Below are 27,331 nucleotides of genomic sequence, written 5' to 3'. Positions count from 1 at the left end.
ATGCAAACAAAAGACTTAGCACATGCCTGACGAACAGTGCTGAGGACACCATCACCAGCAGTAGTATTACCTGCTCCTCCAAAGCCAACCCCTCCTGATTCCCTGCACTGTCTACTGCTGCAGAACCAGGGGAGCGCAGGAGGTCTAACCAGGAACATGACCGTCTTGACTAGGCTGCTTCCTATGCTTCGTCGGTCTAAGAAAAAAACCATCGGAAAATGTTTCTCCTAACCCTGGCAATCATACTCAGCACTCATTCACCAAGCCCCGACAAACCCACTCCTCCCCAACTGTGGGGTTAAGTGATACATTTAAGAAGTTATTTTCACTGCACTGACAAAAACTGCCTCTTTTATTTATGATTAGGGTGACTGATATATTCAAATAGTCACAGATGTTTTTATGCCTGATATTTTACTAACTTAACTCAGTGGATTTAAAATGTGGTAAGGAAATAGGAGAGGCCTTCAAAAAGCTCATGGGAAAATGGAATCAAGTGACAGTGGAAATTTCCCATGACTTTTAAAAACTCTCATGAAGTTCTTTGAATTGATCTAGTATTAGTTACATAAAACCCCAAACAAACAAAAAAACAAACTCACTGCCATCAAGTCGATGCCACCTCCCAGGACCCTACGGGACAGAGCGTAACTGCATCCGTGAGCTTCCAGGACCATGAGGGGCGCAGGGCCACTCACGAGCACTCAGCCACCAGAGCTCCGTAACCTCCCCTTAGTTGACTAGACAGTGGTCGAATTGGAATGCCTATCAGTCAATAATTTAAGTCTTAAATGCCAATCTACCTTGTACAGGTAGTCCCTAATGTACAATAAATTCAAGTTATTACAGACCACACTTAGAACCGTCTGATTTCTGAGTACGTCTATGTACTACAAAAACAAGAAGTTTAAAAGTAGGTAATACCCACCCGCCCCGAATAACAGGAATGTGGGTGAAAGGAGACAACAGTGTAAGATATAAAATAACAATAATAATATATAATTTATCAAGGGGTCACGAGGGTGGGAGCAGAGGGGAGGGAGGGGAACAAAGACAAGCTGATACCAAGGACTCAAGTAGAAAGAAAATGTTTTGGAAATGTTGATGGCCACCTATGTACAAGTGTGCTTAATACAATTGAATGATAGATTGCTATAAGATTCGTAAGAGCCCCAATAAAATGATTAATGAAAGTATGTAGTATGTACTACATACAATGTTGTAGCATGTAATTTGCTGATATCATTCGCAGGCCAACCTTCAAAGATACTGATAATAACAGACACCAATAAAGAATGACAATGGAGTCATCAGAATGGAGGTCAGTAGTAAGTTGAGGACTGCATGCACTCAAAATGAACCACAAAATTCAAGTACAAATTATTTTAACGAATAGACTTAGCCTTCTCGAGTTAACTTACCTGCCTCGGACTCTACATTTAGGTTGGTTGTTACGAAATTAGATGGGAAGAGACCTATTCCTCGGTGATTTTCTCCTTTCCACCAATTGGCGTCACTGAAAATACAGTGTAAAAATGTTGCTTATGTCTGTGTGTATTAGTGGTAAGCAGAATTAACAGTAAAATTAAATTCAGGCTACTTTAAAAATACTTGCTCATATGCTAATTTGATAGTCATTCTCTTTATTAAAACAGTAATACAACAATCATACATATTCCCATATGTATGGATGAAAAACCAATTCACAATCTCATTTGGTTCTGGGCTTTTTAATAAAACAAAACACTACTGTTAAATGCTACTGTCCTCTTTATCAACAACCCCAAGTCCAAAACTCACCAACCCCCCCACCACAACAGCAGCACCTCATTTATGCATATATATGTATGTACACACACGTATATAATCAAATATAAGCTGACCCAAATATCAGCTGAGGCACCTAATTATACCACAAAAACTGCATAAAAATGTGCTGAAAAACAGCTTATCCTTGAATATATATGGTATATCTCCATGTCTAATGATCTATAGATAGTAATTATGCAGTATTGTGTTCACTTTCTCTACTAATACTTTACAGTGTTTTCTCGCATGAGATCAAATGGAGCCTTTCCCACATGCTTGCAGGGGTGTGAATCTGTTTTCCCCTGGACGCTGACAGGTTTTTGGTACTCCACCTTCCTTATAATTGCATGCAGGGGAGTTTTCACTTTCCTGTTGGAAAGTACCAAAGACAGCCAGAAGAACAAAGAAATCTGTCTTGGAGGAAGCACAGGCAGCCTGCTCCTTAGAAGCAGGGATGCTAAGACTTTGTCCTATTTATTCTGGACATGCTATGAGGAAAGCCCAGTCCCTGGAAAGGCATGCTTGGTAAAGCAGGAGAGCAGTGCAAACAGAGGACGACAAGATGACATTGACCACACCATTCTGAGGAGGGCGCAGAACTGAGCAGTGTTCATTCTGTAGTCCACAGGGGCATCATGAGTTGGAACTGACTGGACAGCATCTAACAATACTATACCCCAGGTCTTATGCAGACAGAACTGCCGCAATTCATCATTTTCATTATAAACCAGGTTTGTTATATAATCTATTCTAGAAAATATCTCCTGCAGCAAAGTAAAACTACTTTGTATACCTAGTTCTTAAAAATTATGCTAGGCAGTGCGCTTTTACTATTTGTAGTGGATTTTGACTATACGACGTGTTTCAAAAAGTTCATGGAAAAATCCCAGTATCTTTCAACTCAGTTTTCCTATAATTTTTTTGAAGCTTCCTTGTATTTGCAGCCTCTGTTCATAGCTATGAACTGTTAGATCTCATTTGCTCAATTTCCTTCAAGTTTTTATAATAGCAAAAATAAGCAACGAAATTAAGTTTAATATAATCAATCTGTTCTCTATTTGAACATTTAAGTGGTAGGGAACTTGTGAGGGAAGTGTAAAGTAGATACAGACTAGGGAAGGGTAGGAGCATTATTTACAATGGCTGACAGGTGCAAGCAGTCCAACGGTCCATCATCAGATGAATAAATAGGTCGAATACGGTATACCCAAAGAACGGAATGTTGCTGTTTAGTCATACATGTTATGATGTGAATAAACCTTTACAACATTATGCTGAGAGAACTCAGTCAGACACAAAAGAAAAGAAATTCGATCACCCGATATAAACGATTTAGATTATAGGTAAACACGGCGGGAGTGGAGTTTGCTAGTGTTTCCAGGGACAAGTCGAGAAAGGGTAAGGCATGCTGATGGAAGCACACAACTGGTGAACGGCATGGTGGTGACACAACTGCAGAGGTAAGGTAGGTTACCTCGGCAAACATTTTATTATATATGTTTTACCACAATAAACCTCTTCTATTATATAAAAAAGAATTAGAGAGAAATCAAGCACAGCTTTGGGTTACTTTGATCAAAGAGCATATAGCTATGTATCTAAACGTTTTCTACCCGTAATTTTTATATACAAAATTCCTTGGGCAAATGCATTCAGATGACTGGCTCTATGTTTCCCAACTGTGTTCATCAATATTATTTAACATAGCAGCCATTCAAGATACTAAATCGTACTTCATTATTAAATTTAACAACCTAAGAATAAGAAAGCTAAGGTACAAAAAGGCTGTATTATGACTTACCTCCACTTCCACCAAAGTCAAAGAATTGAAATTTCAGGCCTCTAGACGTATATTTAACTTTAAATATCCCAGAAACAAATATTAAAACATACCTGTCATCCAAAACTATAATAATTTCACCATGCTTAAAAGTGAGTTCATTGTCCTCGACGGCTTCAAAATCGTATAAAGCTCTCACTTTCCTTGTAGCCTTGTTGTTTAACTGAGTCTCTGCAGATGGGTGTAAGGGTTTTGTTTCCGTGTGCTGCTGCTTCTGCTCTTGCAGCGATAACTCAATAGCTAGTTTGAAAAACATCAAAGGTAAAAAGAGATCGTCAGAGTTCATTCTGATTTTAAAAAATGCTTGAAAAGCATTATATAAAATATTTGATTAAAATAAATCAAATGAACTATGTATTTGTCCAATCAACTTCTTAGGATAATATTTTAACTTTTCTTTAAGGCAAAGGGGCAATGGAGGAAGAGAACCATGACTTTTTGGAAATACACTTTTTGCTCAGCCTGTTCTATACAGCAGCGGTTTTATTTATAGGAAGCAGACTGTGACATTATGGTATGAGTGGGCTTCCATACAGGATGAGCCACGAACATATTTCTGTGCCTGACTCAGCTTTGGCATTTATGAAAAGGTGACATGTAATCTCTCCAAAGGTAGAAATTAATTGCACATTTTTGTTAAGGGTGAGGAATTAAATTCACTTTATATCACATCATTTGCTTTCCCTACTTTTCAGATCCAACTGGTTTTTATATTTAAGGTAAAACTAAAGCATAGCCTTTTTTAACTATAATTTTTAGTTCAATACAATGTTCTGGCAAGAGTACTTTATGCGACACTAAATTACACACTTTTGATCATTTACCTTTAGCTATGTCTTCATCTTCTTTGTTTTTGTTCGCTGATGTGCCATTCTTGGCAGCAGCTGAGACAGTCTGCAAAAGTACAGGGAAAGTGAACACAACCACCACTTTCGGAGAAAATACGAGCTCTGTAATTACTTGCACATGCTAATTTTAAAAATGATGTAACAAATTAATTTCATTTAAAAGGTCTGTATGATAATTTTAAGTAGTTTTCAAATACTAAAATAAGAGATCAGAACTTTCAAGAACACACTATAAAATCTCAAAGGGCACGAACTGGCTTACATTTTACATAAATCCAAGCGTCACACAGAACTTGACATATATGAAGAAGTCAAATACTCATACAATAGGAACTCTTGAGTGAACTTTAGTATTTCAACTGTCCTAGATCTCTTACTCAGTGAGGGAAGGCTATCTTCCTCTAGGTGTATCACTACCCAAGAAAAACCAGCAAGAAGTCAGTAATAACCCCTGAAGAGAAGAGGTGGGAAGACAGAGAACAGGTTCAGCTCTGTGGATACATTCTAAGTTGAGGAGCTTGGATAGTAGTGAGTCTTCAGCCATAGGAGAAGATAAAGGAAGTTTGTAATAGTTGGGTTTAGTGTCAACTTCGCGGGACCAGGATTCCCAGTGGTTTGTCAGTTGAGGCCGAGTAGTCCTCTATAATGTGGTCTTTCTCCGTGTGACACTACGAGCCTTTGGCACCCACTAAAATTATCCTCTAGGAAACCCACAGGGAATCGCTAAGGGTCAGCACTGATTCGACAGCAGTGAGAAAGTAAGTCTCTAGAACCCAAATAAATTTTGAGTCCTACAGCTCAATTCATCTTATAAATGAGACAGTCACTCCACACATATCCACTCTTCCAATAAACAAGTCTTGGGTTGTTTCCATGTATTGCCATGCAATTTTTCCTGACATGGCTTCTTCCCTGTTGTCTTTTGAAACACACTGATATCTTACATTTTTTAATGGTAGTCCTCCTTCAGTATGCCAGTCTATAGTTGGCTTTGTGCCTTGGTACCGAGAGAAATGGTATCTATTTTTTGTACCACTCATCCCATATTAGTCATTGGTACTTACAAAAATTTTTATTAAATACTTTCATTGGGGGCTCTTACATCTCTTATCACAATCCATACAGCCATCATTTTCGTCAAGCACATTTATACATATGTTGCCATTTTTAAAAGATTTGTTTCCCCTCTCACTTGTATATGGATACCCTTTGAATTACTGCAAATTTCTTGAACATATAAACTAGCTTATACATCAATACCTTTTGAAAGACTAGAGTAGTAATTTACAAAGATTCTATATGGTTAGAGAGCCGAATGAAGGTCGAACATGACAGTGGGGCAGGAGGAAAGAAAAAGAAATACAGGGAAGAACTAGGAGGCAAACATGTCAACAAAGATATTTAGAGAGGTATAAACATAGGCATGTACATATGTAAATATATTAGTATATAATGATTGGGATCTAGGTCTATGTACATATATTTATAAGTTAAGTTTTAAGGTAGCAGACAGACTATTGGGCCTTTACTCAAGTCCTACTTCAACACAAGAACACTTTGTTCTAATAACCTGCATTCTGTCATAAAGACAAAATGGGTGCATAAGCTAATGGGAAGAAAGCTGAAGGTGCTTGGCTATTACAAGATAAAGCATCTGGGGTCTTAAAAGGCTTGAAGTTAAAGAAGTGGCCATCTAGCAGGGAAGAAATAAGGCCCACATGGAAGAAGCACACCAATCTGTGTGATCACGAGGTGTTGGTGGGATCAGGTATCAGGCACCAGAAGACCCAAAACAACCATTTTGATGTGAATGAGGAGTTCGGAATGGAGACTGAAAGCCCATCTGCAGCCAATTGGACATCCCCTCATAGAAGGGTCTCAAGGAAGGGATGGTCCAGCCAGGGTGTAGTATCGCACCATGAAACACACAACATTCCATTATTTCTTTAATGTTTCCTCTCTCCCACTATCACGATCCCAGTTCTATGTTACAATACTGACTAGACCGGAGCACGTACATTGGTACAAATAAGAGCTCTTGACACAGACACCAGGACAGAGAAACCCTGAGGACCAATAATGAGAGAGCAATACTATGAGGATAAGGGGAAGGTGGGGGGCGGGGAGGAAGGGAGAAAGGAGGAACGATCACAATGATCGATGTACAACCTGCTCCGAGGAGGACAAACAACAGAAACATGAGTGAAGGGTATAAAATATGAAAATAAAAATAATTTATTAATTATCAAGGGTTCACGAGGGTTGGGTGGTGGGACGGGGAAGAGAAGCAGATACCAAGGGCTCAGTAGAAAGGAAATGTTTTGAAAATGATGATGGGAACATATGTGCAAATGTGTTTGATATAATTGGTGTGTGGATTGTTATAAGAGCTCCCAATACAATTATTTATTAAAAGTAAAATAAAAAATATTTTGCATGACGGATGTGCTTTTCAAAATTCCTCTGATATTCAGAAGACATTTTTCAACAATCAGAATGTCTACTACAGGTAAAGCACTATTACATAGGTGCATAGAGGCGGGAATTACAATTCAGACAAATCTTGCCCAGCTTTCACATAACATACAAACCTTCAAAGTAGCACACAATCAACTGTGAATCAGAAATGGATTTACCTGAGAACCTGTTGAAGGAAAAGTAATTCCTTCTTCTTTCATAGATTTAATAGTTGCAGCTATTAGACTAAACTGGGGGTCCTTCTGAAATTCTTCTGACCATTCCACCATTAAAGATTTCAGTTTTTCACACACTTTAGGGTGAACCTTTTTAAAAAACAGAGAAAGAGCAAAAAGAAAATTCAGTGGTTAAAATCATCATCTATTAGCTACAAAAAGTATTATCAAGATTATCTTTCGTTATATGAACATCAACAAATATCTAGGTTAAATTCCTAGCCTTCATAATTGATAGATGCCTATTTGCAATTGAGATATAACCATTTCTGGCAAAAATTAACCTTTTTAAACATCAATTTCTAAGTCTTACTTTGATAACTAATATTTTATATTCAGAGGTACTATTTTCTGTTTTCTTAATATTCTCAGTCTTAGAGTAAACCTTTCAAATCCTGGGATTTTTGCCACTAATGATAAGAAAATTATACTTTAAAATTTATGTCAAAGAAAATTTAAAATAGCACGATAATAAAGCATCTCTGCCGTACTCTAAAACAAAGGCTCCCTTTGCTCCCCACAGCAGTCAGTCCAATGGCTGGAGTCACAGGCACCGGAAGCTAAATCTTGGTAATGCCGTTTACCAGGGCATGGCCGTGGGACACCCAAACACAAGATCAATAGGGGAACCTGACTCTCAGAGTTGTTAGGAGCTTTCAACCAACCAGGACAGTCAGCCTTCTATATCCATGAGTTCTGCACCGTGGAGCTCTTAAAAATCAATTAGCAGTTAAAGTAATCCCTCAATGACTAAGCGAAAGTACAAAGGGCTATTCACATATCATTTACGTTGTATTATAGAAATTATAATCTAAAAAAATTAAAAATATACAGGGGGATTTGTGTAGGCTATACTCCAATACTATGCTATGTTACCTTCGGTAGCCATCCTGGGTCCTGGCACCCATCCCTAGCAGAAGCACACGAGAAGGCTGTACATGGTAAGATGTTGAAAGCTGTGTCTGCTGACTAGCCCTAAATGAAGCTCAGCCATTAACAACAGTGTGTTTTGGGAAGGAACACAGTTATTTCTGGGGTTACAAATGAAGACATCAAGTTTCAGAACACGAATCTTATATAATTCTGAACTTTTCAAAAGAGGATTTCATTTATAACTTTACTTCTGCTATGCACAAATAAAATAATATGCTATATATAAAATTATATATACGAATTAAAAATTTTTTTACCTTGTTTTTTATCACAGCACGCACTTCTGTTGCAAAATCCCGTGAACATACTTCTAAATGAAATATCTTTCCACAGTTTGCCACACAAGCCCCAAGAAGCTATCAATTAAAATAAAAATAAACAAATACTTAAATATCACATATAACCTGCTCAAATCAACAACCATTTAAACACTGGCCTCTATTACGTACAGTTAGTGCCTGCAGAGCAACGTGGGGGACTTTATGATTCAGCCTTTTCATGATGGCTTTCAGGCAGTCTTTTGCTCTAGGGAGAAAACAGGAGGAACACTGTGCATGTATTCAGAATTTCAGGACCAATATGGAAAGCATGTGGTATTTCTCTACTAACTAATTTCAAATTTAAATATGCATTGAGGAAACATTACTTTGTCAATAAGTAAAGTTGTAAAATGATTTTACAGTATTGCACATGTTGTAGATAATAATTGTGAAAGGCTATGTCAAAGATTACATGTCCTAAAATTGAGACAAAATATTACATAAAAGGTCAATCAATACAAAAAAACTATGGCTTATAATCTAACGTTTCATTTCATCCAGAGCAAATTTTCAGTTTGGGGGGAAAACAAATTAGCAAGCTATATAGTCACAAAAATTCAAGCAGAAACAGGTGAATGCATTTTGGAAAGTTGTAGTAAGTTAAAACCAATACTTCAATCACTCATCCAAACCTCTAAAGCACAAACAGCTCAGTGAAATGTTATATCCTCCCAAGAGTATCATATATATATATATATGTATAATTATACTTGCCTATTCATTAAAGGCTTTTTAAAAACTGCATTACTCATTTTATTATTATATTCAATTTCTTCATTACTAAAAAAGCTTCCATAAAGGTCTAAGTCACAGAGGAACTCCCTAAATAGCTCGTCTGTTCATTGTTAACATGTGCTCCTACTGTGTCAAGCTTTAATGATATATTTTAGTATACCTCAACCCAGGGTATTCAGTTGAACTGATTTCCATTTGTTCTTTCAAGACAAAGCTTATCTCATAAATCAAGTCTCCAGCCTCTTTACCTTTGTTCCCCCAAAAATAAATAGTAAAATCCCATTTTCTTTTCAAGGCTACATCCAAAAAAAGACACATATGTGATCGAGTTCTTTAGACAGGCACTGGGCTTGACTGGGTGTCTTACCCGTTAGGTGTGCTTCCAACTTTGTCACATATGTCCATGATAAGACCCCAATCTTCTGTAGTGTTGTACTCATTCGTGGCCTTTTCTAGGAGATACATGCAACAGACAAAAAATTAGGACACTCTTACATAACCCTAAAATACCCGTAAGTCACGATAATAAGACCCATCTTTTCTCTTGCCAAATAGAAAAGAACCACATAAAACAGTCAAGCGATACAATGCTCATACAAATTTTAACTTTAAATTGTACATTTATATGTTCTGAGGCATGCCAACAAAATGCTTTCTAATAACTACAAATTGTTAATAATATACCATTTTAACTTTAAAAAAAGGCCTTAACAAGGTATAATCATGTACAGAAATAAATTATGTTAATTGCAACATGATGTTTAAAGAAAGAAAATAAAACCCTCTAGGAACACACTAAGCCCATCAATAAATAATAATAATAAATTCTTAAGCAATGGAATGCTAAAAATGAGTTACAAAGAATTGGATTAACAAAAACAAATAAATCTCACCAATCACAGTGACCAACACATAACACTGACACAAACCCCCGGGGGGGACGAACAACAGAAACCATGGGGGAGGGAGACAGTGGTCAGTGTAAGATATGAAAATAATAATAATTTATAATTTTTCAAGGGGTCATGAGGGTGGGAGACGGGGAGGGAGGGTAAAAAAAGGAGCTGATACCAAAAGCTCAAATAGAAAGTAAATGTTTAGAAAATAATGATGGCAACAAATGTAAAAATATGCTCGATACAATTGAGTATGGATTGTTATAAGAGCTGTAAGAACCCCCAATAAAATGATCTTTTAATTAAAAACAAAAAACACCCAAATAAATCTCAAAATACAGTAACTTGGTAGGCTCTTAATGCTATGTCTAAAAGCTTACCTTATGAACATAGCAAGAACATTTACACTTTAAAAAATCTACTTTGTGAGATAATTCATACCAAAATGCCACCTAATTCACCCACTTAAAGTGGACAATTGGATGGTTTTAGTATACTTAGGGTTGTGTGACATCACCCAACAAAGAAAATCTCTACACATGTTCCCAACTCTAGACAACCACTAGTAATCTTTCTATCTATTTAGATTTGCCTATTCAGAACTTGCCATATAACAGAATTAAATAGTATGTGCTACCTTGTGATGTGTTTCTTTTATTTACCCATATGGCAGCATCTATCAAAACACTTATCTTTTTCGCTGAATAATATTCTACAGAAACACCCCACATTTTACGCATCCATTTATCAGTTGATGAAGAGTTAGGCCGCTTTCACTTTGTTGGCTAAAATGAATAATGCACAGCTGCTACAAACATTCATGCACATGGTTTTGCACAGACAAATAATTTCATTTCTCTGAGGTATACACCAAGGAGTGGAAGTGCTGGGTCATATGGTAACTCTAGATTTAACTTTAGGAGAATCAGAAAACAGTCTTACAAAGCAGCTGCACCATTTCACAATCTTGCCAGCAATGTAGGAAGGTTTCCATATAAAATCTTATACAAAATGTATTACATGTTGTCTGTCCTAAAACGACGAGGCCTCTAAAGTAAACCAGAGTCATACATAAACCGTAGACAAGTAAATGGATTTGGGGCTTGCACGTAATTCTAGCTCCAATCCAAGAACAATTAGTTCTTACGACATGGCCTGCAGGAGGCTAGCCCTCCTGAAGAGCTCACTGTCGATACAGCACTACAGCACAGTGGGATGAGGACAGTTGATGGTGCCTGGCTCCCAGAAAGAACAGTGTCCGGGGCCTTGAAGGCTTGCATTCAACCAAGCAGCCATCTAAGTAAGGTGTCAACCAAGTCCACAGAGAAGAAGCACCCCAGCCTGTGTGATCCAAAGCTTATAAAGAATAAAATCCAAATCCGATGAAGGGAATAGCAGCAGAGCTTAAATTGTGAACAGCCAATATGTGAAAGGCTGTGACTGACAGTGGAGCCCGAAATCCATCTGCAGGGTCCCAACACGGATTAAGCTTCTGGCGAATGCCCTCTGACCATAACTGAGGGACAAGAATAATCTTTAGCTATCAAACAGAGACTACCATAAAGTTGATTAAAACAGATATAATTAAGCTAAAATACCTGTCATTTGATCTCCCTTTTGACCCATTTTAAATTTGTTCTACATTTTAATATCTCCTGCTTTTTTCTCAAATATTTCCTTTTTTCTGGTTTATTTTAATAGTGTCACCAGTCTTTCTCTCTATTTAATATAACTGCTTTTGGGGGGGGTGGGGGGGGGAAGTAGGTTTTCCAGTATATGAAGCACCAAAAAAGACCCAAAAAAACCAACAACCAAATTTATGGCCAGAGTCGATGCTGACTCACAGCTATCCTACAGAGCGAGAGAACTGCCCTGTGAGTTTCCAAGACTGTAATAGTTTACAGGAGTAGAAAGCCTCATTCTTTCTCCCATAGAGCAGCTTGTGGTTTCAAACTGCTGATCTTTCAGATTGCAGCTCAACTCCTAACCACTACACTACCCGGACTCCTTTCTGAAGCGTAAACCAGACCAATACAGAGACAATCGACTGAGGTTTTTTTTTTGTTTTTGTTTTTTGCCACGAGGTGTGTTTTATTTTCATTAATCATACAAATAATTTTCTATAGTATCCCAGGGCAGACCGGAGAATTTGGTAGTCCCTTCGGAGACCCGGAGGCCGGTGGGTTCACAGTGCAGCTTGTCGCTCGTGTCCATCTTGCAGGTGACTCTTCCTCCACCTCAGTCTGGTGGACGATGGAGGGGGTGGGGGGGCGAATCCTCCCGGATTAGGAGATTTCACTCCGCTTCTCCTGCTCAATGGTCTCTTTGGTCGGCAGGGTGTTCTTCTCCTGCGTCTCCGTTTTCTTCAGCTTGGCCTTATCGAAGCTGGCAATTTCTCCCATGTCTGGCTTGTCTGCCATTTTCTTAACGCAATCCCTGGCTTCCGGCTTCCAGACGAGCTCCCGGGCGATCCCGCTCTCAGCGCTGCAGCAAGAGACCTCGACTGAGGTTTTTATAGATTTTACTTTGCTATTGTTGTCAGCTTCTGTAGTTTCGCCCCCCCCCCCCATGTTTTTCCGTATATGCAATCCAGGATAGGTAAATCTATAGAGACGGTAACTGCATTTATGGTTCCCTGGGGGTCTGGCAGGGGAAGTTAGGGGAAACGGGGAGCTACTAATGATGAGGACAAGAATGAAGAAAATGTTCTCAACCCGACTGTGGTGATGAGTGTACAACTCTTCTTGATGTGAATGAACTACTGAATTGCATGACATTTGAATCATATGCTAATAAAACTGTTTAAACAAATATACTAAAAGACAAATTACATTTTTCAGGGATACAGATGTACCAGACATAGTAAGATATGCCTAAGAATGATAAACAAACTGTAGGTGGGAGAATCAAGTAGAAATATACAGGGCCTTAATTTTATGTATGAAGTTGTTTTGTTTATTAAGCGGTGCAGGGTGCAGTGAGGTGAATTACCATGGCCCTTCTAGCCACAGTCCTCCATTTGTGTTGTTAAGAATCCTAGCCTCTGCGCCTATGGTGCGGTCCCATTTGGGAGTGAGATGTCCATTATATTAATGAGCAGGTTTGGGGTGAGATATAGCTTTAGTGACCTTACTACAGGGTGTGACTCAAGTCAACACCTTTAGTTTCACTGGGATTGTGGCTTGCATCTAATACACAAGAAATGTGCTGGCAAATTGCCCCTCTTCTCTGGATTCTACATCGGGCTCATATCAGTCTGACCTTTGGTGCTTAGGACTTCAGTCAGTGGACTGATCTGCCAGTTTCCACAGCCTTATAAATTAGTCTGACCTACTGATTTGGTTCCCTATCCCCTGCAGCTACTTAAGAAAGGTCTCCAGAGTGATGCCTGACCTACAGATTTGGGACTTGTCAACCTCCACAACTGTGAGTCACTTCCCTGGTGGTTGGTGTGTTCTATGAGACATGGTAGTGAACTACAGAAACCAAAAGCAAAGGAGGAAGAATACTAAGGGGAGAAGAAGCATTTAAGGCTAGAGATGGTGGAGGGGCACGGCAGTGTTTCTTTCTCTAAGAAATTGTTCATGCTAGTGCAAAACCAGAAATTTTTCATCTCTTTATGCTCTTAAAATTGCAAAATCAAAAAAAAACAACAACAACAACAACAAAATTGCAAAATCAAAATATAGAAGCAAAAAGATTTAAAGCATAATCTGGAGAAGAATATTGAAAGTATATGGACTACCAAAAGAACAAGTCTGTCTTGGAACAAGTAATGCCAAAATGTTCCTTGGAGACAAGAATGGTGAGAAGGCATCTCATGTACTTTGGGTAGGTGGTCAGAAGAACAGCATGCTGGGTAGAGGCGCAGTGAAGTCAAGAGGAAGGCCCTAAGCAAGGCGGCCGGCTGACACGGTGGCTCCAACCATGGGCTCAAGCACAAGAACCATTGTGAAGAGGGAGTACCACAAGTACCGGGAACTTTTGTTAAAACTATGTATTTAAATTTCTTTACAAAACAACCTTATCACCTTCAAAGTAGTCTCTATTACACTTAATATATTTGTTAAATCTGCGATTCCATTCTTGGAAACATTTTTGAATCTCATCTGTTTGGATGACTGACATCACCTCTCTCATTTTCCCCTTCAAGTTTTCTAAGTTATCAGATCACTGTCTTTTCCCCTCTTCATTCACTGAAACAAAAAGAAGCTGTACAGAGCCAGGTCAGGTGAGTAAGGTGTGTGGGGCAAGAGAGGCATGCCATTTTTTGCCAAAAACTGGCACACTGGGATGGCTGTGTGAGTATGTGCATTGTCGTGGTGCCCAAAACAGTCCCCGTCTGCCACAAATCGGCATTTTGGGGCACACACTGTTATGTAATCTTTTCAGAACCTCTAAATAAAAACTTGATTAACAGTCTGACCTGGTGGAAGGAACTCCAAATGCTAATATCCCTCACATGAAAAAAAAATGCTTTCACTTGACGAGCTTTAGGGGCTTAATTGATGTTTGCTTTTGGGAGTCATAAAAATAGCACCATGTGAATTACTGAAACCCAAATGAAGGCTGAGCATGATAGTGGGACAAGAGGAAAGTAAAAGAAAATAGAGGAAAGAGCTAGGAGTCAAAGGGCATTTACAGGAGTCTAAATAAAGACATCAACATATGTACATGTTAATATATGAGGATGTGGAAATAGATCTATGTGAATATATTTATAAGTTTAGTATTAAGGTAGCAGATGGACATTGGGCCTCCACTCAAGTACTTACTCAATGCAAGAATACTTGGTTCTATTAAACTGGCATTCCATGGTGCTCATCTTCCCAACACAATCGCTGAAGACAAAGCGGGTGCATAAGCAAATGTGGTGAAGATGGAGCCCGGCTATCAAAAGATATATAGCATCTAGGGTCTTAAAGACTTGAAGGTAAGCAAGCGGCCATCTAGCTCAGAAGCAACAAAGCCCACATGGAAAAAGCACAGCAGCCTGTGTGATCACAAAGTGCTGAAGGGATCAGTCATCAAAGAACAAAAAAATCATTGTGTGCTCACCTCCCAGATACGATTGCTAAAGACAAACGGGTACATAAGCAAATGTGAAGAAAGCTGATGGTTCCCGGCTATCAAAAGATTCAGTGTCTGGGGTCTTAAAGTCTTAAAGGTAAGCAAGCAGCTATCTAGCTGAGAAGCAACAAAGCCCACATGGAAGAAGTACACCAGCCTGTGTGATCACGAGGTGTCAAAGGGATCAGGTATCAGGCATAAAAGAACAAAAAAAATCTTACCATTGTGAATGAGGGGGAGTGCAGAGTGGGGACCCAAAGCCCATCTGTAAGCAACTGGACATCCCCTTACAGAAGGGTCACAGGGAAGATACGAGCCAGTCAGGCTGCAGTGCAGCAACAATGAAACTTTCCTCTAGTTCCTAAATGCTTCTTCCCACCCACTATCATGATCCCAATTCTACCTTACAAATTTGGCTAGACCAGAGGATGTACACTGGTACAGATAGGAACTGGAAACACAGGGAATCCAAGACAGATGACCCCTTCAGGACTAGTGCTGAGCGTGGTGATACCAAGAGGGTAGAGGGTGGGTGGGGTGGGAAGTGGGGAACAGATTATAAGGATCTACATATAACCTCCTCCAAGGGGGATAGACAACAGAAAAGTGGGTAAAGGGAGATAGCGGACAAAATAATAATACTTTATAAAGAGTTCATGAGGGAGGGGGCAGCAGGGAGGGAGGGGAAAAATGAGGATCTGATACCAAGGGCTCAAGCAGAAAGCAAATGTTTTGAGAATGATGATGGCAACAAATGCACAAATGTGTTTTACAGATGGATGGGTATACGGATTGTGGTAAGAGTTGTACATGTATATGGAGAAACAAGAAAAATGCATTTAAAATGAAATAAGATCCTAGAGGTATGATTTCTCCCAAAAGGGCACCTTTAGAAATGGCATTCCTTTCCTTGCTTGAAAAGTTGATAAACAAAGAATACAATATCAGTTTTTATTAAAGGAAATCTGGGTATGCAAGTGACTAAAGTGCTTGACTGCTAATGCAGCCAAAAGGTTGGCAGTTTGAACCTAGTCGCCCCTCACAAAAAAGTTATGACAGCTTGCTTCCTTAAAGATCGACAACCTCACAAACCCTACAGGGCAGCTGAACTCTGCTCTACAATATAGTGGTGACTGAGGATAACCCCACAGTTCATTTTAGCGTTGTTGCTAGAAGCTTCACGCGCACTGGCCAAATGGGCTTGCTAACTGTGAACCCCAGAAGCGGGCATACCTTAGCCACCAATCACAGGTAGCACTAGCTAGGGACAACCTTTCATTGAAGGGGTAAACTGCTGCACAGCTGGTTTCATGGAGACCCACTCAATGGCTGTGGACAGAGTAGCTAGCTTCTACCTGGAAGAAGGGAAGAGCTGAGTGAAGTAGGGTTCCTTACCCTCAAATTTATCATTCAGATGAGTCACATATGATTACACAGGGATGGAACGAATAAAGGAGCGGAGGAAAGCTACAGTGAGACTACGGCAATTTCCTTCTCAGAAAGGAATCAGAGGTGGAGGAAAAGTACTCCTCACAAATACTGTGAACATACTAAACAAACCGTTTCCTAGTCCTCTTAACATAAACACACCCTCTGGTCCATAAATGTATCTTTACTAGCATTTACAATAGCCATATAAATGTTTTCTTACATAGAGATTGGCCACGGAGTCCCTATACAAAATAGTAAGAAGGTAGCAGCCACCTCTGGCTTTAAAACCAAGTATAAGGTATCAGTCTCTCTTCTTTGTTAGCTGCTAATCGAAAATTGGCAGTTCAAAGCCACTCACTGCTGTGCTGGAAAAAAAGATGTGGTATTCTGCTTCAGTAAAGACTTACAGTAGAAGAGCGAACGGATGAAGGAGTTGGGGGAAGCTCAAGGAGTCAGACCAGTTCCTCAGCTACAGCCCCTGCCCTGCCAGTGTTGTGACATGGAAGAAGTGACATGGCGTCTTCTTGTCCTGCTGACTTGCCTGCCTGCCTTGAAAGCCAATAGTATTGATAAAAACAGTCCCTTCTATTATGACTGGGAAACCCTCCAGCTTGGCGTGCTGCTCTGCGCAGGAATGATGTGCATCACTGGAATCGTCTTTGCTTTGAGTAACAAATGCAAATGCAAGTCAGATCCCAATGACAACCCATTACCTGAGAAAGGTATTCCACTTATCAATTCAGGCTGTGACAGTAACCGCTAAGCCCAGGACCAGCTTCATGGAGCTCCAAAACCTGTCCTTCTCTCCCAAGGGTTCCTCCACGGCACCCTTCCTATCTGGGGATCTTAACCTCCAAAACGTTCTTTTCTCATTATGACTTTTATGCTCCTTTTTAATTGGAGGGGTTTGGTGGGGGAAGGGAGCTATCCAAATCCTATTTGTAAATTAAAATTTTCTTGCACTTCCTTAAAAAAAAAAAAGACTTACAGCAATGGGCAGTGCCCCTCTGTCCTACAGTCACTATGAGTCAGAAGTGACCGAAAGCAACAAGTTTATTTTTGTTCTCTGCACTAGTATCATTTATATTGAATACTTAGTACATATATAATTAATATGACTCTAAATTCCTATTGAGAATAATGAAAAGTGATGAGGTCAGATTATCAAGCACATGGCCTTTCTGTGTTTCACGGCGTGAATACTTTTCCTGTGTGCTGTCTCTGTCAGCACTTTTCCCTCCCCACAAACGACTGTAAGCTCCCCTAGCGGGGCCATTGTTGTTTTGGTCACCATTTTTTTTTCTAGTGCATAAAACAGTGCCTAGGGCATACAGGAATTACTTACTACGTTTGGGTACATGAATGATGCCAGTCTCTGCTGATACAGAATAACTACCGATAGATACACTGATGAAGATGTGTGAATCAGCAGCAAAGCTTCTGCGTGTATAAACTAAACAAACAGTATTTAACTATGATTTCTAATGTATCCTGGACCAGAAAAAGCATCACAGCTGAGCAGACTACTACTATAGCTTAAATTGTGCGCCCCCCCCAAAAAAAAAAAACTTACACATGATCTAAGTTCTAATTCCTACATAAAGTCACAGCCTCAGAACCGACTCAGTGGCAGGGCGCTTATCTGTGGTAAGCAGTCCTGGTGGTACGGTGGGTTGTGCGTTGAGCTGCTAACCCTAAGGTCAGTAGTTCCAACCCACGGGCCATACTCCATGGGAGAAAGAGGAGGCTGTCTGTTCCGGTAAAGATTTACAGTCTCAGACACCCAAAGGAGCAGATCTATTCTGAGTCTGGAACCTGCTGGTGACAGTAGGTTAGGAAATATCTTGGCTATAATCCCATTTGGGAATAGATTCTGTTATTATAATGGGGCAGTATTACTATAGGGTATTTGTTAAATCAATCCTTTAGACACATAAAAGAGCAGATTAAGCAAGCTGTGACAAAATGGGATGCCACACCATTGCCAAGGAACATGGGAAATGACAAGAACCTCCTTCCCCCACCCCCAGCAGAGAAATAAAAAGAAAGCCTTCTCTTAGAGCCAGGACACTGAATTTAGATTTGTAGCCTCCTAAACTATGAGAAGAAAAATGTTTGCTACAGCCTCTCACTGTGGCATTCCTGTGATAGCAGCAAGAGATAACTAGAGACAGACACGCATGCAAAAGGCTGTGCACAACCAAGTGTCAACAGCGACACCACGCGGCAACAAAACGCAACAGGCGTAGGAATGGCACTCACTCCCCAATGGAGAAGTGGGGACCAGCGTCCCAAAGGGGAGCCAAAGACCTACGTGTACAGGGGAATGCAGGGCGACTCGCTTTCTACCTGGAGCCTAAAGAGCAAAGGACACAACTGGCTAATTTCATCCTAACCTTTCGTTTGTGTTTGCTTTGGGGTAACAGAATCTAGTGAGTGAGTGAGTGAGTGAGTGAGTGAGTGAGTGAGTGAGTGAGTGAGTGAGTGAGTGAGTGAGTTTTAAATAGTATCATTCCACACTGTATTTAAACTACCTGAACATTGCATAAGTATTCATACACATTATCTTTGTGTTATATATATTTATTCTTTTTACACACAAACTTTTAATCCACCTTGAATTTTCTTCTGCACACTGTAAAAGGCAGGACAAAGGAACCTTTTTACAAATTACTTGTCAAGAATCTTAGAAACATTTAAGAATCTATCTTGTCCTTACTGATCTGAAAAGCCAGTTTTATTTATTACTAAGTTTTGTAGGTACCCATTTGTGTAAGCACAAATACATGCACGTGGACGTCTTCTAAAAATTCTTGGGAAAAAAAACTCCACGTGGATTTAAAACTCATACTACCTTTGAGGTATGTTTGAAAAGAACCCTATACAAGCAGCATGAAATTTGCTCAATTCTGCTGAAAGTGGAGCCAGATGCAATCACTGGCTTTGTGCAAAGTCCCAAAGAGAGGAGCGGGAGCACTCCTGTAAGAAGGGACGACATGACGATGCCACTGCATCCTGCTGGAGACGGAGCCCTCCGCAGCACACCACCGCATCAACTCGCAAGGACACAGTCTTGGTAGCGTCCTAACTAAAGAGGGCTGGCATCAATAAAGAAACACTTAGCTAACACTACGCACATCTCAACTGGTTGTTTACGCAACTCTGATTGAAAAATTAAAGTTAAGCAAACTTTCCGCTTGATGCCAAAACTGCTGTACCCAGATAATTTTGTACAAAAGCACAGAGCTTTTGATGAGTGTTTTAAACAAGTAGGCTCAAGAACCTGCAACATTTCGTGGAAGAACTCTACCAGAGATGAAACATGGCTTTATAAGTATGATACTGAAGGCAAAGCACAATGAAGGCCTGGCACGGAAAGATGAAGCAATACCATCAAAGCAAAAGCAGACGCTCAGGGGGAAAGGGTGGCCAGGCTTTCTGAGATGCTCAAGGCACTTTGCCGACTTTCTGGAAGGAGAAGGAACAGGGCTGCTGCTAGGTGTCATCCAGTGGGTCCTACCTCATCGCAGCTCTGTGTGCAGCTGAACTCAGTCCTGCGCCATCCTCACAACGGCTGAGCATCAGCACCTGTTTATTATGAGGGTTTTGAAAAACTAGCCAATGCTGTGGCAGATAAACACCTAGCAAAGCTTCACCAGACAGTACTTCACTATGACAATACCCCTGGCTAAGTCCTCTCACCAAACAAAGGCAATTTTGTTGGTTTCAAAGTAAAAGTATTAAGTAAAAGTACAAACTTGATTTGGCTCCATCTGAGTTCTTTTGGGCTTCCTAATTGAAAATACATCTTTCAAGTGCACCCATTTTTCTTCAGTTAATAATATAAAAAACACTGTGCTGACATATTTCATTGGGCAAATCTGCTGCACAAGACCTTTTTAAAATTCTAAAAAACAAAGTCACTTTAAAGACTAAGGTGTAACTGACCTAAGAAGTGGAAGCTTCAGTGGCCTCATGCATGTGAAGGCTGGACACTGAATCAGGAGAATCCCCAAAGAGTGGGCGCATTTAAACTGTGGCACTGGCAAAGAACGCTGGGGGCACCAAGGACTGCCAAAAACTAGCACCTCTGCGGGAAGAACAGCCAGATGCTCCTTAGAAGAACAGGGGGTGAGATGTGCCTCACCTACTTTAAACAGGCTATCCAGAGAAACCCGTTCCTGGAAAAGAGTATCGTGCTTGATCAAGTAGGGGTCAGCAAAAAGAGTCAGATCACAGATGCACTGGACCGACACTCTGGCTACAACGAAGTGTTCCGACAACAATTGTGCGGATGCTGTTCCGTGCTGTATAAGTCAGAACGGACTCCATAGCGGCCGTTGACAACTCAGATCTTTGGGTATGGAGTACGTTGCTGGTATCAGTGTTTAAAAAGTGTCTTATCCATGGTGAAGCGTACACAGAGAAATAAAGTATATATATTTTACCTTTTCATTCCTTTTTTCCATGATCATTTTGAAGACTACACATACACACACTCTTTTTTTTTAATTGGGAGTTTAATACACATAGCACATCATTCCATGGTTCAATCACATCAAGCAGTATTATTGTACAATTCCGACCACAATCACCTTCAAAACATTCTCTTCCTTCCTGGACTCCTTGACATCGGCTCCCTTTTCCCCCCGCACCCCCACTCCCCAACAATTCATTTTCCATCACCTCACAACCTACCCTTTCCTTCCAAAGTTCAACATAAAATGACTACTTTTTCAACTTGGGCCATATAATATAAAATTAAATGCAAAGTCTACCTCATAGCCTCCCAAATATTTCAGCAATCTCAAAAATACCCAAGTAGAATGTTGTTTACTTGATTTAATTTTCTTAGGAAATGAAAAATTCAGAGTTGAATACTCTATACGGCATATTTTACTCTATAAATACAGGATGCACAATTACTCTTAAAAAAATCATAAAATGTGAAGACTTTATAATGCCCTGTCAAAAAGGATCTTATTTTTCAAGTGAACTAAATAACAGTTAAATTATGTACTTAGGAGTATTTTCAACTCCTGGAAAATGTTAAATATTATAATTAAGAAACTATTCTTTAACAGTGCGTCACTTTGCCCACTGTTGAGGCCATATTTCACATTGTCCTGTTTCAATTGCACTGAGGGGGAGAAAGTGAAAAGAGGTCCCCTGGGGCCTAAATGCTAAATTCCCAGGGTTGGGTGGGTGTAAGTCATAACAATTCAGCACCAGGTTTTGATTACTGCCAATGGGAGCCTCAAATATACAGTGCAATACTTCAAAAATATTCTGACATTATAAAGGATCATTTCATCAATACTTAAAGTGAACAGAAAGTCTCCCTTTCTACACAATCTATTATGTTCAAAATACAGATTTAAAAAGAAGTCTACCTATGAAACTTTAATATGTTCAATCAGTAATAAAAATTAGCTATCTTTAAGAATGCTCCAAAAAAGACTTCAAAGGTTCACTCTTCTTCCCCAGGGTGGGAAGAGCATGGGGAGAGAACATACCAAACTCATGGCCGATCTGCTTCCAACTATACTGAATAAACTGCTATCAGATTTCCTATTCTAGAGAAACCAACTATTGCATAGGCCATAAAACATGAAGCAACTATTTCTAGGAGCTGAAAATACAGACATTAACCATGGATCACAGCTGAAGGGCTGGCCCACGCACACAGGGCACCGCTCTGGAAAGCCTAGCACACGTAGACTACCTATCCTGGGGCAAAAGGCAACTGACTCACTGCCATCGAGTCAATTCTGACTCCTAGAGAGCCCATAGAACCAGCGACAAGTGCCTCTGTGGGTTTCCAAGTCTGGAATTCTTTCGGGGAGGCTACAGTTTAGACTCTTTTGTTTTGTTTTATTCCTTTTTTTTCTCAACAGTTTATTGGCACACAATTTACATATCGTACCGCTGAATTGTTCAATCGTTCAATCATATCAAGGGGAATTGTACAATCACCACCACATCAATCTTACAGCATCAACACCTCCCACACACTGGTTAAATCACCTTTAAAATGAGTTGTACAATCATGATCATTTCTAGTGTTCCCTCCTCTCCTGCTTTCAGGATTTACTCCCAAGATCCCCTTTCCCTCCCTAGAGCCTCCTCAACCAACCCCCCACCTCAATTCCCTGTATCAGGTATTATACATCCTCTCCTCCTGTGCTTCACAGCCGGGAGAAAACAAAACAGAAAACAATGAAAGACAAATTGCACTACGGTGGTAAGGACAAGATCCTATTAGTATAAAGACAAAAATACAAATAACGCGTAAGAAGGAGAAGATCCCCATCAACATTCAAAAAGCCAGGGAATAAAGCAATTTATGCCACAGAACAACTAAGAGAGACTTGCACCAAGTACAAATTCAGATCATGTCTGTAGGGAAGTCAAGTGGCCAAGTATTGAGTTCGATCCAGCATAATCAAGATGATTTCTGCCTGATAGTAAGGCTGTTCAGGACTTTTGCCCTTGGTTAGCGCGGACCTCCCGGAAGCTCACAACTGGAATTCTTTATCGGAGTAGAAAGACTCATCTTTCTCCCATGGAGTATGGCCAGTGGCCTGGAACTGCTGGCCTCAGGTTGCCAGCCCTAGGCTCCTGAAAAGCAGTCCAGTAGGTGTAATGATTGTAGTCGCCCCCACCCCTTCCTGGAGACCCTGAAGAACCCCTCACGCTTTCAGACGAACCTCCAAAGGACGCGCAGGAGTTTAAGGGCTCCCTACAACTTAGTTCAGAACCAGAACTCAAAGGTTGCCCCACAGAGAAGGAAACCAACCTGGACAAAACCTAAACTTTCTTCTTAAAACTAGCTGACAGAACAAAACTCATCTACAAAGAATTCACAATTTCCAAAATTAAAAATTACTGGGTACAGAAAGCAGAAAACGAGCTCTCTAAATAAGACAAAAGCTGTTAAAAAAAAAGACAGCATGACTGAGTTGTTGGAATTAGCACACAACATTAAAGCAGTTATATCTATTTTTGAACGGAGAGTTAATCATAATAAATGAACAAAGAAGGAACACTCGGCATAGAAATGCAAATGATAAAAATGGAATTTCTTGAACTGAAAAATACAACTAGAAAGCAATTGCATGGACTAAAATCAGAAGTCGGTTACTGTGTGTGAAGACAGGTCCACAGAAATTATCCAATTTGAACAAATATGGAAAAGACTGAACAGAGTCTCAGTACTAATTTTCTATAATTGTGTAATAAATACCACAAATACGGTAGTTTAAATACTACAAGCACCATTAGTTCAAAGTTCTGTAGTTCAAAATCTAGGTTCTTGATACCCACAGGCTTAAAGCAAGACTCCAGCTCGGTAGACTCTTAGCTGGACACTCCAGGAAGCCACTTCCAATGCATTCAGGTTGGAAGAACTCAGTCTTTGGGGTTGAAAGTCCAGTTTCTCTGTTGGTTTCTAGCCAGAGTCCACGCTCAGCTTGAAGAGATGACCCACATTCCTTGTCCCTCCATCTTCAAGCCAACCATGGGAGGTAAATCTTTCTCAGGCTTTGAATTTCTAACTTTTCCTTCTGTCACCAGCCAAGGAACGCACACTGCTCATGTGATTGTACTGGGCCAAACCAGGTACTCTAATCTCTGTATCTTCAGGCCCATGGGACCACACAACAGAACTGTGTTGGGGGAACTGGTGTTACTTAACTAAATCATGGTAACTAAACTAATGTATATCAAAACTATGCAAAGTATCCTGGTGTGAAGTAGGGAACCAGTGGAGAGGTCTGGGAGGCTGGCCCCAGCACCAAAAATTAAGTGGATTCCTGTCCCTCCCCTGAGAAGAATTTGTTTCAAGGACGACAATGATTCTGAAGCTCTGGGAGATGGACATATCTGATCAGAACACACGGGAGCAGATGAAGGGGGAGGAGGAGAGAGTGGAGCACAGCCTGGCCCACCAGGCCATGAGGATATTCCTGATTAGAGCAGCCAGTCCACAGAGAGAACAACATGGCTGGCCCCACTATGAGACATGATGCCCCTCAGTGACTAAGGGTGATACAGGGGACAGCACCGGAGACACAGTGTGGGAATTGCACCTGACCTGATCCCACCACACCGAGGCAAAGCACTAGGGGAGTGCAGCGGAACAGCAAGGGAATGGAGCGGCAAGGTCCCCAGGGAATGCTGAAAGTGGACTTTGGGGCCAGGGCAGAGTGCCCCAACAGACTGGACTGGAAAACACTCCTAAGGGTCAACAAACGATCCTTGAACTAACTACAAGCTTTTCTTTTGTGAAGTGTTTTGTTTTGTTCTTTGTCAGTGGTTTCTTTTTGTTGTCTGGTTGTATACTGTTGCTTTGTTTTCCTCTGTCTTGTTTTCGTGCATGTTATTGTCTCCACAGGTCTGTCTAAATAAGAGAGGCTGGATGAACTATCTGGAGGAAAAAAAACAGGACCGACAGTTCCGGGGGGACTTGGGATAGGGGGAGGTTAGGGGTAAAGGAAATGGTGTTAACAAAAACAGGGACAAGGGAAAAACATGGGACTCAAAATGGTAGTGAGGAGGGAGTGGCAGGCTGGTGGGGCATGATCAAGGGTAAGGTTGCGTTGAGAAGAGGTATAGCTGTAGCCCAGGTGGGGACGGAGCATGGTAGTGGGGCAGGAGAAAATCAAGGGAGATGGAGGAAAGAGCTAGGAGTCAAAGGGCATTTATAGAGGTCTAGACAAAGACATGTACATGCAAAGATATATATGAGGATGGGGAAATAGATCTATGTGTCTATATTTATAGATTTAGTATTAAGGTGGCAGAAGGACCTTGGGCCTCTACTCAAGCACTCCCTCAATGCATGAATACTTTCTTCTATTAAATTGGCACTCTACAATGCTCATCCTCCCGACACAACTGCTGAAGCCAAAGCAGGTGAACAAGTAAATGTGGTGAAGAAAGCTGATGGTGCCCGGCTATCAAAAGAGATAGCGTCTGGGGTCTTAAAGGCTTGAAGATGAACAAGCGGCCATCTAGCTCAGAAGCAATCAAGCCCACATGGAAGAACACACCAGCCTGTGTGATCACGAGGTGCCAAAGGGACCAGGTATAAGGCATCATGCAAAAAATATATATATACATATATATACACACACACCATAGCGAATGAAGGGGGAAACGCAGAGTGGAGACCCAAAGCCCATTTTTCGGCCACTGGAGGTCCCCTCACAGAGGGGTTTAGGAGAGGAGATGGGTCAGTCAGGGTGTGATGTAGTACCGATGAAGAACACAGATTTCCCCCAGATCCTGGATGCTTCCTTCCCCCAACTACCATGATCCGAATTCTACCTTGCAGGACTGGATAGGGCAGAGGTTGTACATTGGTGCATATGGGAGCTGGAGGCACAGGGAATCCAGGGCGGATGATACCTTCAGGACCAGGGGTGTGAGGGGTGATACTGGGAGAGTAGAGAGTGAGTGGGTTGGAAAGGGGGAACTGATTGCAAGGATCCACATGTGACCTCCTCCCTGGGAGATGGACGGCAGAGAAGGGGGGGAAGGGAGACTCCGGATAGGGCAAGATATGACAAAATAATCTATAAATTATCAAGGGCTCATGAGGGAGGGGAGAGCAGGGAGGGAGGGGGAAAAAAAAGAAAAAAAAAGACCTGATGATGCAAAGGGCTTAAGTGGAGAGCAAATGCTCTGAAAATGATTAGGGCAAAGAATGTACAGATGTGCTTTATACAATTAATGTATGTATATGTATGGATTGTGATGAGTTGTATGAGCCCCTAATAAAATGTAAAAAAAAACCAAAAAACTATGCAAAGTGAGGAATGCCTGTACATTAAAACAGACTTTAAATATTTTTGCAAACTAAGGGTAATATAAGACAATAGATACAATATAGTCTCTGAATCAATGTTTTTTAAAGAACATATTTAAGGCCCAATCAAATGGAAATTAATAACCAGAACACATAATTTAAACTTATTACGGGAGGCTACATAAACATAGGCAAGACTTAACTTTAAGTACTTTGGACAAGGTACCAGGAGAGACTACTCCCTGGAAACGGTCATCCTGCTTGGTAGAGGGTCAAGGAGACGGACTGACACATGGCTGCCCAAACGGGCTCAAACACAACAAGGACCGTGAGGAAGGCACAGGACTGGGCAGGGTCTCATTCCGTTCTACACGAGGTCACTGTGAGTCAGAACCCATTCAATGGGACTCATTATAATCGAAGACTACAAATCATTATCTTTGGATATGATCAAAGCCATGCTTACATCTTAGAAGAAAATTGTTTTAAAACAAAAGGATCAGGCAGACTATGATATATACCATTTATTAATAATCTGCTTACAACAATTATACAAGGAGGCTCATGGGAAAGGTTCGTGTAAAACTCCATCGTTTAATTCTATTTTTCCATGAACTTTTTGAAGTCCCCTCATTTCTTCAGAGCTTTTCTGCTCTGAAAAAAATGAATTATACAATGGTGGAGCACAAGGCACTGACTGCCACTGTTTAAGTCAATGACTGCCACCAATATTTTGGGGTGAGCTAGAGGGAGTTGGAAATTTGGCACACGGAGCAAAAGGAAGAAAAAAACACATCAATATCACTTTTTATTTCCTTTTAAAATGTTAAACCTTCTAATGAAAAGGCAAAATGTTTAGAAGCAGCCTTTATTCTTGCAAGTTCACCTTCTTCTTAGCTGACATTTCTCTTTATTTGTCTTAGCTGATATTTCTAACGTGCTCTT

At 40.5% G+C, this 27,331-nt stretch overlaps 2 protein-coding genes across 3 annotated transcripts in view; both read right to left on the bottom strand.

Moving 5' to 3' along the window:
• Positions 1-27,331, bottom strand: part of STAM2 (signal transducing adaptor molecule 2) — a 53,087-nt gene that overhangs the window by 18,050 nt on the left and 7,706 nt on the right. For both annotated transcript variants that reach the window (XM_075529766.1, XM_075529765.1), the window contains exons 2-8: positions 9,546-9,630; positions 8,573-8,648; positions 8,381-8,479; positions 7,134-7,280; positions 4,474-4,543; positions 3,703-3,889; positions 1,422-1,516 (exon numbers count right to left, since the gene is read on the bottom strand). In XM_075529766.1, the coding sequence (XP_075385881.1) occupies positions 1,422-1,516; positions 3,703-3,889; positions 4,474-4,543; positions 7,134-7,280; positions 8,381-8,479; positions 8,573-8,648; positions 9,546-9,630 (759 nt within the window). The remainder of the gene's footprint in view (positions 1-1,421; positions 1,517-3,702; positions 3,890-4,473; positions 4,544-7,133; positions 7,281-8,380; positions 8,480-8,572; positions 8,649-9,545; positions 9,631-27,331) is intronic.
• LOC142423894 (thymosin beta-10) lies at positions 12,129-12,570 on the bottom strand. Its single transcript, XM_075529033.1, has one exon. It carries the CDS (start codon positions 12,492-12,494, stop codon positions 12,360-12,362), a length of 135 nt encoding a protein of 44 aa, XP_075385148.1. The 5' UTR covers positions 12,495-12,570; the 3' UTR covers positions 12,129-12,359.

This window comes from Tenrec ecaudatus, chromosome 13, assembly GCF_050624435.1.
Source record: "Tenrec ecaudatus isolate mTenEca1 chromosome 13, mTenEca1.hap1, whole genome shotgun sequence".
Classification (NCBI taxonomy): Eukaryota; Metazoa; Chordata; class Mammalia; order Afrosoricida; family Tenrecidae; genus Tenrec; species Tenrec ecaudatus.
This window is presented reverse-complemented; position numbering and strand designations above follow the sequence as displayed.

What these genes read in the sequence shown, in the direction of transcription:
- LOC142423894 (XM_075529033.1), bottom strand. Translation starts at nt 12,494, where the DNA reads ATGGCAGACAAGCCAGACATGGGAGAAATTGCCAGCTTCGATAAGGCC.